The sequence below is a fragment of the Perca flavescens genome, chromosome 15 (assembly GCF_004354835.1).
Source record: "Perca flavescens isolate YP-PL-M2 chromosome 15, PFLA_1.0, whole genome shotgun sequence".
Classification (NCBI taxonomy): domain Eukaryota; kingdom Metazoa; phylum Chordata; class Actinopteri; order Perciformes; family Percidae; genus Perca; species Perca flavescens.
Window position 1 is genome coordinate 19,129,673 of NC_041345.1, and position 16,119 is coordinate 19,145,791.

At 40.0% G+C, this 16,119-nt stretch overlaps 1 protein-coding gene across 1 annotated transcript in view; it reads right to left on the reverse strand.

Annotated features, from left to right (window-relative positions):
- The window catches only part of kcnj19a (potassium inwardly rectifying channel subfamily J member 19a), a 30,290-nt gene extending 20,108 nt beyond the window's left edge, over positions 1–10,182 (reverse strand). The window contains exon 1 of the mRNA XM_028600433.1: positions 9,517–10,182. Coding sequence (XP_028456234.1) covers positions 9,517–10,182 — 666 coding nt within the window. The remainder of the gene's footprint in view (positions 1–9,516) is intronic.
- Positions 10,183–16,119: the final 5,937 nt, after the last annotated feature.

Genomic DNA, 16,119 nt, shown 5'->3' on the forward strand with positions numbered 1-16,119 from the left:
ACACACAAGACACATGCTGAAATTGTCCATGCATTTTCCTTCCTGAGGACTCAAAAGAGCGTGATATTATTAGAAAAAAATGAGGAATAAGGGAATTTTAAACATAACACTGCAGTTTTGCAAGATGGAACAGGATCACTGAAAGTGAAGAGAAAGCCAAAAGCTAAAACACTGGCAGGAAAGTTTATTCACTGTATGTATTGTCAAGGGATGTACATACGTAAGGAGCTTTGGAGACATGTCCGCAGATGCCCCTTTTAAGCCAGAAAACGAAGATTTGGATGACCAACCTGGGAGAACCAAAGTACTGGGCTTGGCTGTAGCTCTGGAGTCTACATTCTGTCAGCAGATCTCAAGTGGGTGTGGAAGCTCCTTAGTGTCATGAAACAAGATGAGGTGGCCTCAGTTGTGCGAAATGACCTCTCTATCATTCAGTTTGCCCAGTCACTCTACAACAAACATGGACAAGACCCTACAAAATATGAATACATTAGGCAAGCTCCGTGAAGTGGGGTTTGTTGTTATTGCCTTTCCGTGACAGAATTCTCAGTACATAACCTAGAGGAGGCTGTTAAACCTGCTAACTTCCAGAGAGTTGTGCAAGCAGTAAAGAAAGTTTCAGGTTTGATGAAGAAAAACACTTGTACCAGAAACCAAGCCTTGCGTTGAAACTGGGGCATACACTGCAGAAAATTGCTGACATTATTCATTGTAGGGCACTCATGGCAGAAGATGAAGAGTTGATCAGGTACACTGACACATTCAAGAAGTTGTACACCTCAGGTGGTCTGAGTTGGTGTCTCACAGTGCCCTGAACACACTGAGCGATGCAAAATACAACAAACCATCAACATTGCCCTTCACTGAAGATGTTCAGATCCTTCATCAGTACCTTGAGAAATCTGCAGAAAGTGCCTTCTGCAGCTTGAAGGAAGAGGCCACCACTCAGAACTATGCTCAACTTGCAAAACTCACACTTGCACAAATCATTGTGTTCAATCGAAGACGTGCTGGGGAAGTTTCAAAAATGCGCCTCAAAAGTTTTCATGAAAGGGACAACACAAAGCTCCATGAAGATGTTGCCATGGGGTTGTCTAAGACTGAACAGAAGCTCTGCAACTATTTCAGCCGAATTGAAATCCTGGGAAAAGGGGCGAAGGTTGCAGTTCTGCTCACACCAAGGGTGGTGGATGCTTTGTCACTACTTGCCAGTAGAAGAACTGAATGTGGCGTTTGCCACAAATGTCTTCCTGTTTGCAAGACCAACGTCAATGAGCCACTACAGAGGACAGGACTGTTTTGCGTGTTCATGCAAACCAGTGTGAGCAAAGCACCGGAGTACCTCAGGTCAACACAACTCAGGAAACATGTTGCCACACTCTCACAAGTCCTTAATTTAAAAACAATGAACTTGATCAGGTTGCAGATTTCCTGGGTCACGACATCCGTGTTCACCGCGACTTCTACAGATTACCAGTTCCCACAACACAACTGGCTAAGATTTCCAAACTGCTTTTGTCAATGGAGAAAGGACACCTTTCCAGCATGCAGGGGGAAGTCACTGGATGATATTGAAATTGAAGGTTTGTATAGAAATTAGCCCTTGTAGATATTATCTGAGTGTTTGTTTTTTCCTTGATATGTTAATTTATAAACCTCTAGACTTGGCGTAGTCAACATCCTTTTCAAGAAAAAAATCACCTTTCATGTCCAAATATGAGTTGAGGACTACTATTCAGAAATATAAGCATAAAAATACAGTATGGCTGGACAGTAATTCAAACTTATGTTTGTGGAGGTGCAGTCGAATTACGTTAAATATTAACATAATATCATATTGTGTAATCATTTGTACATGGATTGTTCTATCTTATGTGCTCATGGACCACATTAAACATAAACACAGGTATAATAGCTCAAAACTACTCAAGTAAAAATAGTTACTTTGCAAAAGTGGCAAGTACAAAACCACAGGCCTACTATCTTTTCCCTAGGTCTTTTTATTTGATGTGGCTATTTCAACCACGTATGTCCAGCTATTTATGTGAGTTTTACTAATGCCATTTTCCAGATGAGATTGCGTTAAGTGACGCTGAAGATAGTGGGAGCGATTCTGATAACGGCAACACAGAAGTCACAGCATCAGAGTTTGGAACTGTGGAGCCTGTGGTTTTGACTCTACAACCACAGAGCAAGACCATGACATTGGAGGCTTTGGTATGTTAACTCACTTCACAGTCACTGCTGATAAAATGTATTTTTCCTGGGACAAAGGTAACTTTTGTTAAATTTTGTGTTCAACAGGATCAGTGTCCTTTGTGTCGTCCACAGTAAATGAGAGTGTACCTCCCTCTGAAGGTAAGATTCAGATTCAAGAGGTTTATTGTCACAACACAGTGGTTTATACCATCACAATTCTTACTTTACCCAACTCCCTTAACAGAACAGTTCAATAATAAGACAAATGCACAACACAAATAGAATAAAATATAAAATTTAAATATAACTTCCAGTGTACAATAAACCTAAGTTGAATTAAAAGAAAAAAAGAAACCTGAGTTGAATAAGGTGCTCTGTGCCACACAGTTACAATTAAGGTGCCGATAGTCATTCAGACAAGTCACAGTGTCCCTTTGTGGCGGGCACGATGGTGGTGGACTTGAAGCTGGTGGGGACCGGTGGTGACACAGTGACACAGAGTGGTGTGTCCAGTATGCCCTTGTTGGCCATAGTCCCTCCCTTTCAGCTGGTGTTGAGGGCTTCAAGTGAGCGGTTTGTTTTCTGTTTGCAGTTTGTGATGTGTTGCAGACCTTGCCACATGCTCCCGGGATCAGCAGTGGTGTAATATCCCTCCAGCTTCAGTCTGTATTGTCTATTGGCCTGTTTGATTGATCTACGCAGGTCATATCTGGCCTTTTTTCTAGTCCTCCGTGTCACCCGAGACACATGCAGCAGAGCGCACATAGCATGGACCACACTTCAGTTAATCCAGGGTTTGTCGTTGGGGTAGGTCTTGCAACGTTTAGTGGGGATAATTTTTCTGCAAATGTAGCCAGTTACAGCTGCAGCATATTCCTTTAGGTCCACAGTACAGTCCCTCTCAGAGCAGGAGTTTTAAACCCACCACGGTCTGTACTGTTAAAGCAGTCCTGAAGCACTAGTTCAGATCCTTCATTCGTTTGAGGAGTTGCCTGTAGGCTGGGTAGAGGAACACTGAGATGTGGACTGATAGTCCAAAGTGCAGGTGAGGCACAGCCTTGTAGGCGTTCTTCACGTTGCTGTACACTTGGTCAAGAGTATTCTACTCCCTCAAAGGAAAGCTCATCTGTTGATGGTACTGGTAGGGCGCCCCTGAGGTTGTAGTAGTTAAAATCACCAGCCACGATGAAGGACAGCATCTGGGTGTGCAGTCTCCAGCTTGCTGATGAGGTCCTGTAGCATCCCCATCGAGCAGAGGCACAGCGCTGAACTCGCTTGGGAGATAAAGATAAAGAGAAGGGCCTGCACTTTAGCATTAAAAGTTCAATGTCCGATGAACCGTGCTTTTCAACAATCTGAACATTCCCACACCATCAGTTGTTAATGTACACATGCCGCCTCCTGGTATTCTTCGAGTTTGGCGTGCTGTCAGAGAGCCAGATCTCAGTGAGAATAAGAGCACAACATTCCCTTATCTCACGCTGAGTTGTAGTCCTAGTTCTCAGCTCATTTGTCAAGAGAACGGACATTAGCTAGTATGGTCCTGTAGCTCAGCCTAGCATGTAGCCCACCTCTCTTGCCTCGTCCCCGTTGTGGGCGCACCGGTGTTGCTGTGTCCTGCCGGCTGGAGTTGGCTTGGTTCAGGCGTGGGAGAAAGTTAAAGTTCAAGAGGCAGTGTTGTAAGCTTGTGTTGAACATTGCCAATGTCCAGAAGTTCTTCCCTGCTGTATCTTACTGTCACACACAAGCTGTGTGTGTAAGATGCCTAATAACAAAATAAACAAAGTTACATCAGTGTCAGGAGAGCGAAGGCATGGGCACCATGGTGGTTGTGAAGCACCTTAATGTGCTTTGAATAAGATACATCCTTTTTTAGGCCAGGTATGAAAGGAAGAAAGACCTAAATAAAAAAGTCATACCATTTAAAAAAGAATAAAATTAAGTATAATTTATAATTAAATAATAATAAAAATAATAACTATTACATAAATTACTTTGCAGTGTATTCTACACATGCCACAAAACTGCACCATCCACAGTTGGATTCCATCTAAGGCGGTTACACACTGGACGCCCAGCGTCGCGAGCGTGTCAGCCGCGTGGCGTGTCCGTTTATATTTCAGCTCCCATGGTAACAGGTTAGAGCTTACACACTGCCTGCGTGAGACGCCGTCTCAGGCGCCGGCTCGAGACGCGTCTGAGATGTGTGCATGCTAGAAATAGAACCAACGCCTATTTTTTCGCGACACGCGGCGTGTTGGAAGCGTTTCCAGGCAAAATAGAATAGGAAAAGATGTTTATATGTCATTTAGACACAAATCCATATTAACAAATGACATGTTGATGTTTGAAAGCCTCTAGGTTTTGATATAAATGCAGATAGGCCTAGGCCTATATGAATGTAAAATGTTTTAATCAATTTTCTAGTATTGCACCTGTCAATACTAAACGAAATATTCTGTAGCCTATTTTGCCTTCAATATTGCCGACGTTGTCTTTGCTTTAATCAAATCAGTATCAATATTTATGTTTAACATGGTATTTCATTTTATCAATGGGGTCAGACACCTTCCTGGTGGGGAAAGACAGACAAAATCCACGCAGCTGACATGCAACAGAAACGCCCCGCTCACGCCACGCCTGCAGTGTGTAACCGCCTAAGGATATTTATGCACATCTCTGTGATGTTTCCTGTCTGAAGTTTTCAACTATCAAAATGCAAGAGTAATCTTAAAGAAAGGGATATAAATAAATAGCCCTAAATTTAATTGTACTGCATTTGTACAAAACATCTTGTCTGCAAGGGAGCAAATACACTTAATTTATAATCAGAAAATGTATAGTGAATTTGAGATAAAAGTAAAGTTACCTCCTTCTCTTCATATGTTCTCTTGATGCCCATGAGTATGTTCTATTAATTCTCTTTTTGGCAAATTGGTTAAAAGACTCAAAATTAATGAGTCACAAAATCTGGAAGACTAAGAGGTTAAAAGTAGTATTAGGCTGATTGTTACGTACTTTATGTGTTAGGTTTCAATATCAAGACTAAACTTTCAGACCAAGTTCCTACACTATTTAGCTAACCCTATGAAATCAGATTTATACTGAGAATCAGACCTTAAACCCCTAGTCTTTGTTTCATTTAAAATACGGTGTGTTGTACAATGCCAAAATAACTTAAGACATGTTACTAATTGTAGTATTACTAACTGTACTTAAATTAATTCATATATCAAAAGGTTTAGCCACTTAAACCGATGAACAGCAAAGACATTCTAAAAATGTTTTAATGCTGATGACTTTAATACACGCCATATTGTCCACACTCTAATGTGGGCTAGTAAAGTTGGTGAAATCACATCAAGTGAGCAGTTAACTGATATCCAAAGTGAATTATTAAGAAAAAACACATTTTGTTTGTGATATATCTTTTTCTTGTTTGCCTATCTTCCAGGGAATTATGCTGATAAAGAACATGGATCCAGAAGAGTGGCAAAGAAAGTGTGGTCTAAGGCTGAGGTCGCTGCAGTAATGCGACACTTCAAAGATCATATAAGCAGGGGGAAACTGGCCACCAAAACTGAATGCAGTCACTGCAAACTGGTGGAAGATCCCGTGTTGGCACAAAGAACAGTGCAAAATATAAGGGACTTTGTTAGAAATAGAGGAATAACTGCAAAGAGGCAGTCACAAAAGAAAAGATTTAAAAACACTGACAGTTGTGGTAGTGTTTTTCTGTATGTGTTAATGTTTTAAAAAGTGTGGCTCTTGTGTTACAAGTTATCAGCCTGTTATAGGTTGTAATAATGCCATTTTAAAGGTTCAGTACAAAAATATAAGGTTGAATTATACAAAGAGGCCATCATAACAACAAACTGTAAACCAGCACTTATTTTATTTATTTTTTTTTACATCTTATTAATTTATTTTTGTTATGATCAACCATGGGTCTTTTGAAGTTGGGTAAGAATGAGATTTGAGCAAAAAGCTAAAATCAGTTATTGTCATGACACTTGTGTTGTGTGACAATCTATTGTTAAGCTGTTACAGGCTCCTATCTGGCTGTTAGTCAGTGTCACCAATTAACAATGGTGATATTTGAGTTGTACAATAAAATAATAATTAAGTCCCATTAACGCTTGGTGGTGTCAGGTTAATGTGTATTTATGTTAATGAGGCCAAGTTATTTAAGTGACGCTATTGTCCCTTTAAAGTCCCAATAATGTTTGTTTGGACCTTATAAATCACATATTTTTCAAAAGGAGAACTGTCTCTATAAACCACAATAGTTTTAAGGTGGTGTGTATCACGCTCTGAAGGGTGTATCTGAAGTCTAAAGTGACCTGAATTTTTTTCAATTTTTTTTTGAGTGTTTTAATCTAACTCCCATAGCTCTAGGACCTCAGGAAAGGGTAGTCCATCTAAACCACCACCGGGCCTGTTTGGAGAAAAAGTCCGGCTAATCCACATAGACCCGTATGTGTGTGTGTGTGTGTGTGTGTGTGTGTGTGTGTGTGTGTGTGCTTATGCTTATGCATTGCACAGTCCTACAGCAAAACATCCTATATAAAGCGTAGCGTGAGCAGTCCAGAGTCTTAAGGTTTTCTGGTTCTCGGGTTCGCTAATCTGCAGGGCTTTAAGGCCTTTCCCCAGCCCTCCACAACATGATTTTATAATTGCATCTCTATTCTTATAAGATAAGAAATGAAAATCAATTCCAGTGACTAGTTTATATAGCCCATCGCGCAATCCTCTGAGAAGATACAGTAGCCTATACTGTACAGCCGAGAGGATTTCTCTCCCTTGTTTGTCTCTGAAATAGAAGGCACCACTCACACAATGACAATATTAAGAAAAAAGTAAGTTGGTAATTATTTCTATGTCTCCCCTCTCTTATTGTGAGACTCTCCTTTCAGCTTTTTCACCACTTTTTATCACTTTCAGTCAATTCTTTTATTCTCTCCATCCTCCTAAAGTATATTTTAGCTAGGATGTTCCACCAGGATGCGCTCTGAGGCTGTCATGGATGCCCTGCCAAGCTGCATTTCAACTGCTTATGGTGGGACTCTGTATGACAGCTTCCATTGGTCTGTCTCTCCCTTCTTTCTGCTGTCACCCAGTAATCGTCCACAACAGTTCAGCAGGGCTCTTGTGTCCAAACACAGCAGTGCCAACAACTGGCTCAAATTTCAACAGGTTTCGTCGTCTAACAGGTGGTACAGAAAATTAGTACCAGGTACTATCCAAAACCTTTGCAAATGGAAAACCAAAAAAGAGGGAGTCAAGTTTACTAGAGCCTTGACATACTATGCAGTGGGAATGTGGCATAAGCATGCTTTCACACCTAACCGTTTTAGTTTGGTCAGGTTAAACCGAACTCTGATGCTTGTGGCCGGGAACTGAAATTCATTTAAGCTTTTATATGATGAGGTGGTGTCAAAGAAATATTTTAGTTTTAACCATAGAAGATTTTGGGTGCATCTGGTTAGATTTTATGCCAGGGAGCTGTTCATTCATCCTATTTAAGATGCAGCTTGATGTACAAGTCATCACAATAATCTTTTCACAAACTCTCACACACATAAACACACAGTTTCCATACAAGTTAAAATGCTTCCTCTGCCAGTAATGGCTGAGTATTATATGATGAGGTATGACTTGAAGAGGGTTGCAGCTCAACAGCTCCACCAACATTTCTATACAGGGACTGCACTGAAAGCATTCAGTCTAAAATGTGACTACTTAAGTTTTATTATTTGAGTTTTTAAACATTGTATGTGATGTGTAATATCTAAAGGTGTGGTAAGCCTAAACACATCTTTGTTCATGACTCATTTATTTTTTGTGTTCTGTACTCTGACAGAGCTGCTGCAAAAATGCTGTCTTTGTAAGAGAGTCTTTGAAGCGAAGGAATAAGGTTAGACCACAAAGCCCTGGAGCAAAACAGATGTATTTATTGTTTTTCACAGAGAGGGTGTGTAAAAAAGATGTGGGATTGGCAGAGAGGTCTTGGAATTTATACTGAATGTATTTCTTGCAGGAAAGGTGAAAAGAGGATCTCAAGTATAAAAAAAAAAATCCATGTGCCTCAGTCATTATTTTCGATGCAACGTTTTTTCTTTTCTTTTTTTATAGGAACATAAATCCTGATTATTTTTCTTCTAGATCTGCGTGGCATTGTTTTTTTTAAAAAATGTACATACAATCCAATTAGTATGAGTTCAAGTGTGCTGGTTTGTTGCACAGATGGAGAAAGTCTGATTGAGATGCTGAGAGCCTACACACTCAGGAGAGATGAGGGAAGTCGACGTAGACATGTGTGATTGTACTTTATGCCTATGGGCTGTTCACTTCCTCCTCAATGCTTATTACTGTGGAATAGCTCAGTCTGCCTAGCCTCCCTCCCTGCCTGCATGCATCATTAGACTGCCCAACAGCTCAGTGTATTGTCCTTTTTTGTTGGAAAAAAAAACACCCTAAAGAGAAGAAAGAATATAATGCATTTCTTTATGGATGCCATAAATACTTTTTATGCCTGCATGGTCTTTCCCAGGAGTGCTGTTTTACTGACTCCAGCAATCTGTGGTAGTGTGTGAAGCTCTCTCTCACTGCTGATACACTGAGCATAATTTTCTTCCCCATGGGGCCATCACTCTGTCACATCCACTTCACACATATCTGACCAGGTGTCATCACTGATGCTGGACGCAGTGTCGAACCATCCACACTGCAGCGCTTACAACAAAGACCGACAGCCTTTACTGTCTTATCTCAGTGGTTTCAGATGCACCTGGCTGCATCAGCCTCACCATCCTGCAGCTTAAGGATTACCAGGCTGTTTTGTTTAACAAGGTGTACATTGTGTAGTGGGACCTGCTTACAATTAAGCTTTGAATGAAAAAAAAAAGTAAACCTGCAATATGCAACTATTCCTTTTCCCTCTGGGCTCAGATGAAAGGAAAGTCAAGGGAATTAAGAGCACAGCATTGTGCAAAAAAAAAAAAAAAAAAAAAAATGGCTGTTTTATTTATTTTTACTTTCCTTGAGCTTCTTCTATTTACATACAGTAGATCTACAGTATGTAATACTTTGGTTGAAGTGTTCAACACTGTGGAGAGAAAATGGTGCTATCCAATTCAGCAGGGCGTCTTATGAGTTATAAAAGTTAATTATACTGAAGGTTTATTTTAATTTAACTCGATGCAATTCATATTGCTTTATTGGTGAAAGAAGGTGTGATTTATTTACATCAGCTCCTACACTTGGGTTAGTTTCAGGGAGTTATTATCATCAGAGAGGATCTGGTGTTGAGCTTACCTTAATGAGTTTGCACCTGATCTGAGCGGACACCATGTGGCTGTTCCTCAGGTTGCCCACACGGAACATGAGGCACAGTTTGCCGTCTCGCTGGGAAATCACTGCGTCCTGACTGAACATGAGCGTCTCTGCGCGTTTCTTAGGTTGGGACATTTTTATGAACATGCAGCCGATTAGAAAAGCGTCCACTATGGAGCCCATCAGCGACTGAAACAAGAAAAGGATGATGCCCTCCGGGCACTTCTCTGTAATGTACCGGTAGCCGTAACCGATTGTGGCCTCAGTCTCGATGAAAAACAGAAAAGCTGAAGGGAAGTTATACACATTGGCCACACAGGGGGTGTAGGACGCGTCGTGGCCGTGATTTAGGTCTCCTCTGATATAAGCGATGATCCACCACATAGATGCCATGACCAGCCAAGCGATCGTGTACGTTAGGATGAAAATGAGCATGTTCCATCGCCACTTTAGGTCTACCAAAGTGGTGAAGAGGTCAGAGAAGTACCTGCTGGTCTCTCCACCGAGGTTTCCGTGCTGCACGTTGCAGCGACCGTTCTTGTCCACGAAGCGCTGGCGTTTCTTCTTAACCGGAGCAGAAAAAGTGGCTGCCCGATTTGTGTTCACTACCTGGTAGTCTTCACCAAATTTTCTACGAAGTGCCGCCATTTGAGCTCTCCTGAAGTAAAAGAAAAACGACTTGCTGTTTAATCCATGTTTTGGGTTGTTTGAGCCTCCAAATCACTGGTTACCTGCAGTGCGTAAAATGCGCCATGGCCACTTTAGCGCGTGTAAATCCTAGGAATAAATCAAAAACAAATCACGCGTATTTCAGTTCTTTTTAAAGCACTTGTATTATCCGTTAATAATAATAATAATAATAATAATAATAATAATAATAATAATAATAATAATAATAATAATAATATATATCAAATTCTTCTAGGTATTTTACACGACATCAGAAGATAGGTGACTGTAGCTGTGCGCTCTGCTCAGTCTCCACTAACTGCCTGGCGTGATGCTCGCCAGCAGAGCAAAATACGAGGAGCTGTCTACCATTCACAGCTTCTGGTGGGCTGTAGAGGATGAAGAGGTGTGTGTGTGTGTGTGGGAGAGGGAGGGAAGTGGGCAGGGAAAGAGGAGGGAAGAGTTACACAAGACTGCATTCGTGTGTTAAAAAAAACAAGAGAGAGAGTGGTGGACAATTGGACGACTATATTTATATATTAATTCATTGGTTGATTCATGTGTTCATTCATTCCTCATAAGTGCTTATATTGTGTTTACATTTTAGCTGATTCTCTGTATGATTAACACCATGGAGGGTCACACAGAGACTGGATGATCTTTGGGCTTTCAAGTTAAACTGTGCCATCTACTGGAAGGACGATCAATGTGCATATTAGATCTAATACAGGGCAATATTGGGGGCAACAACCAATTGCTATAAGTGCAGATAGGCTATAGTAATGCTTTGTGCCTCTGTTAACCTGTGCCATAGCACTAAAGCTTATTAAATTGAGTTAATTATGTTAAGTAAACTAACAATCTACTAGCAACAAGAACTGTTTTCAGTATTTTCCAAAAATCTTGTTGTTTTTTTGGACTTCTTGCTAATAACTTAAATGTTCCACTCACTGTACAAAGGCTTTGCACATTTTAGGTCCGACATTAAATCTGTGCTTCTCCTCTTTCCTGTGAAGCCTTCTTATTGATTTAGACATTGGATGGCTAGAGGAGGATTTCCTGGACATGTATCCTCCCAAAGGACAGTCCAAAAAAGGATGCTAAGCCCTCTCTTTGCCCTCATTTTAATCAGACAGAACACAAATGTCTGCATTGCATATAAGTACTACTAATATTAACTAATGCATATTTATAGTTTCAATCACACAGGTGGGATGAAGAAGCCCTTGACTGATTTAATCAACTGACTATTTCTGGCATGAAAGAGGCCTGTGCTCTTTAAAAAGAAAACAAGATCCACAATTAGGTCATTAAATCATTTATTAATTTGAGCACTTAATCAATAATGGTCAGATTTTGGATCCTGGTTTTCAAGAGTGTCAGCCTCTGTGTACTTTTTTAGTTGCTGTTTTGGGGCGACAACACACCAGAAAACATTTAATAAAGTAACAATTGTAATGTAATAATTTTATAGACAATTTGAAAACTCACAAATAAAAATAGAGACTGCAGCTTATGAATGAAGTGCACCTTTAGTGACTCTGAAGAAGCAATAGTCATAACTCACACTCATTTTATTAGGTACTCCTAGCTACAAGTAATGCAGTCTAACAGTCCTGCAGTAAATCCTCCCTTCATGAAGGTTAAAATGTTCAGTTTGTGTTGAAACAGTTTAGAGTAATGCTGATTCAACTTTATAAGGATGTAGTTGGTGGTGGTATTGAACAGCAATATACATAGAGGTGTCTCTGTTAGTTATTTAGCCTACCCTCACAGATATAAATAGGGTGGGCAAAATAATAACAAAAAATCCCTGAATTATTTTCAAGTCATAAATGAAAGAGGAGGCTGGCTCCCAAAGAGACAGCAGCTTTAGACAGGAGAGGATGAGAAAAAAGTGCTATAGACCTTTGGGTATTTCCAGCTCATTTTGGAATATTTCATACAATAAATACAGAATAATCTAGTCATGTATTTGCCTGGTGTGTTATTTAAGTGTATCCCCTATCAGTTACACTGTAAGACAGACCAGATATTTCACCATCCCAGCTGCAGGTGATGAAACTGATTTTATGCTAACCTAAGCTAACCAGCTGCTGGTGTTAGCTACACATTTAGCGTAGTGCAATCGCTCTTCAAATCCAACTCTAGGCAAAAAAAAGCAAGTGCATTTCCCAAAATGTCAAACTATTTTTCTGCAAACAAATTGGCTGCATTTTTTTTTATCCCTTTTCTGCTTTTAAATACTTAATAATAAAATGTCTTGTAATAGAGAAGTGGAACCAACACTTTAAATTTAGTCACAAAAATTGTAAGCCCAGTTAGACAGACTTTGTTCGATCTGTTAGGGTATAACTGCGACTACAAAATAAGTTTACCAGTGTATATAGGCCCCTACTGTATATAACACCTAATAAGTGGGAGTAGTATTGACCTAGTTTCTGATTTGTAGCATATGCCATCAAATATCAACTATCAACACACCAAATAGAATCACCCAAATATTACAGCACAATTTTCCCCATTGCACAGGTTTCTAATAACTGACAAGGAATTTCTATCCCATTAGGAGGAACTCACACACGGCTGTGATCCTTCTGACAATTGAGGATTAGAGTGTAGACGGCCAGGATTGCCATCTGTTATGTGTAGGCATCAGGCTTTCCCAGTGAGAGGAATCTAAGTCAACACAAGCACAGGCAACCACCAAGCCTTGGCTCGCAATTGTTCACAGTTTTCTTGGCCTCCAATGTTAGATGAGGAAGGTAATTCAGCTTTCACATCCAAATGATTTGTGGTGTGAGGTTGGGATGGATTCAGGGGAGGAGGGAATGAAAACAAAGACATGCCACACAGGCTGAATTATTAATGAGGAGTTAGAATTGATAACCATCTGCTTTATATGATACACAAATTGCCACAGATTCCAGACATAAATGTTCATCATCATTCTAACCTAACTGTGGTCTGATGCAGGTCTGTCTGTCCCCTTTCCAATGAAGGCAGATTACTTCATTTAAAGTGGAGTCAGTGGCATATGATGTAACTCATAGTGCAGGAGTAGTAGTGTCTCTGACCCTAATGTCCCCAACGTGCAGCTGATAGTAGGGACTGATGGAAAGTTGAGCTACAGGGTGACATTTTCTGACCTTAGCTGAGATTGACATATAAGACTCAGAACAGGACATTGAAGTAACACCACACTTACAGGATGTCCTGTCTTTGTGTCTGTGTATGTGCTTTTGTGTTTTTGCTCAAGCTTGACAGGATTTTACTAAAAGTCTGAACTCAGTAACAAAACAAAAATATGCTGAAAGCAGCCCTGTGCTCTTTTACAGCTATAATGAATGTTCTTTAGGTCAACAATGGATCACACTACTACTACAACATGGATCTAGTGTATGTGAAAAGTGGTCAACTTGTAGTGATAAACTGACAGAGAATCATCAAATCTTAGCATCTTTTAGCACATTAGCCTGCAATTTTGCTGTTTTGGGAGGAGCTAGAGCTGTTGGTGGTTCGATCCTTGGCTCTTGCAGTCTGAAGTGTCCTTCAGCATGATACTGAACCCCAAATTGCTGTGAATGTGTGTGAATGTTTATCTGATGAGCAGGTGGCACCTTGTATGGTAGCCTCGGCCACCAGTGTATGAATGTGTGTGTGAATGGGGTGTATGGTGCCTGAAGTGTAAAGCGAGAGTGGTCACTAAGACTAGAAAAAGTGCTGTATAAATGCAGTCCATTTACCATAGGTTGCAGCCGGCAGATGTTTTCAGTCAAACACACTGTGCACTACCTGTTCTGCACTAAACAGCAGACCAGTGTTATAGTCAAGTCACCAACTGTCGAGTCTGAATTAAGTCTCGATTCCCCAGTATTCAAGTCCGGGTCCAAGTCTGAGTCACCAAAAAAAAGTCAAGTCACCATTACCTGAGTCAAAGTAGAGTCACAAGTCCAGAGAAAAGTGACTCAAGTCAGACTTGAGTCTGAGTCCAGTTCTCCATAACTGCCTATTACACATAAAAGTAGTCATAGTGCGAGTCTAAGTTGAGTCACGCGTCCAGAGAATAGCGAATAAAGTCTGAATCCAGGACTGGAGTACTCCATCACTGCGGCAGACAGACACAGTTAGAGACAGATCGTGAACAGAGTAGTATGTTCCTGCAATAAAGGAAGCTGCAGGACCTTATTTCTAGGACCCTAGTTTTTTGGGTACATCCTAGAATGTAGTTACCCTAACCCTGTTTATTAATTAACCTAACCCTAACCCGTTTCTTAGTTACATTGTCATTATAAGATGGTTAACTTTATTAACGTGGAACTCCAATTTGAATCACTCCAATTCTAATCACCGATTTTCATCTTTACTCAGTTCATCAGTCGACCATTATACATATTTAAACACTCCAAGATGAGAGTGATTTCAAAGATATCAGTGTCAGCTGTGTGGGTTATCATCAGGGATGTATTAAATGAGCAGGGACATCAACAATGCACTCGCTGACCTTTTTTTTGGATAACTCCACTGTCTGCATTTCAATTATGCGCTGCTTTCTGAATGAATTGGTTCATTAGAAAAGCCAAATGGAGTGGGGGTGCAATAGGGCAGGGCGATATGGAGAAAATCCAATATCACAATATTTTTGACCAAATATCATGATATCGATACCGCACCAATATTGTAGTGTTGACTGTTAGTGCTTTCACAAAATATTTACACAATGATTTTTTTGATAAATAATCATCAGTAATGTGGATATAATGACTAAGTGGGTAAAGGCAAATAATAGAGCAGTTACAACAGTCTGGTAAGTTCAGAAAATGACAACCTTACTGTAATGCAGCCTTTAAAACCAGGAAAAGACACCACTTATGCAATATTACGATATCCAAAATCTAAGACAATATCTAGTCTCATATCACGATATCAATATAATATCGATATATTGCCCAGCTCTAGGGTGCAAGGGCTGACTCTGATGTGCTCATAGATGTATACATACTTATTTACCCTGCAGATGTAAGAGTTTCACTTCTGAATAAATCTGCTCATCTGAATGACCATCTGTGACTCGCTGATTTAAACAATTCAGCCATTTGAATTTCAGGGATCTTTATTCACTACTGCTATTCAAGGGGATTTTCTTTCCTCCTTTCATTAATGACTGAAATGACACGGCATTACTTGTTGAAAGTGAACAAACGACAAAATCATTATTATACAAGTTATTTTTCTTCCTTAATTATTACTAAACACTTAACCAAAACAAGGCAGTGACAAAAGAAAGCCAAGATTATGCAAAAACACTATACTGGATGTGATCTGCAACTTGTGCTTGGTGGTGCAATTAAGTAATTTACTTAAGTATTATACTAAGGTCAAATGTATTGATAATTTTGTACTTTGTACTTTTGTGTTATTTCATTACATTTCAGGGTAGTTTTAACTCCTCTACATTTTAACACCTCTGCTTAGTCTCCAGGTAATATTTTAAATTAAAAAACAATATGATCACCTTAGACCTATATATTATCTCATATATTATATAAATCTATACTGCAATGTGATATCATGACTTCGCGTAAACATACGCACCCACTTTCTTAAGCCAAGTGGCATGTTATCTGTACACATTTTGAGCTATCCGCGTGTATGTCTACACTGTATACAGCGGACGTAAACATACACGCCACTTTCTAAAGCCAAGTGGCGTGTTATCTGCACGCATTTTGAGCGCTGTATACAGTGGACGGGTTGGGTTTAGGAAAAGAAGAACCGTTTGGGTTTAGGAAAAGAAGAAAGTGACGGCTGAGTTTAGGAAACGTGACATGTGGGTTGGGTTTAGGAAAAGAACAACGGGGTTGGATTTAGTAAAAGAAAAAAGAGACGGTTGAGTTTAGGAAACATGACACACGT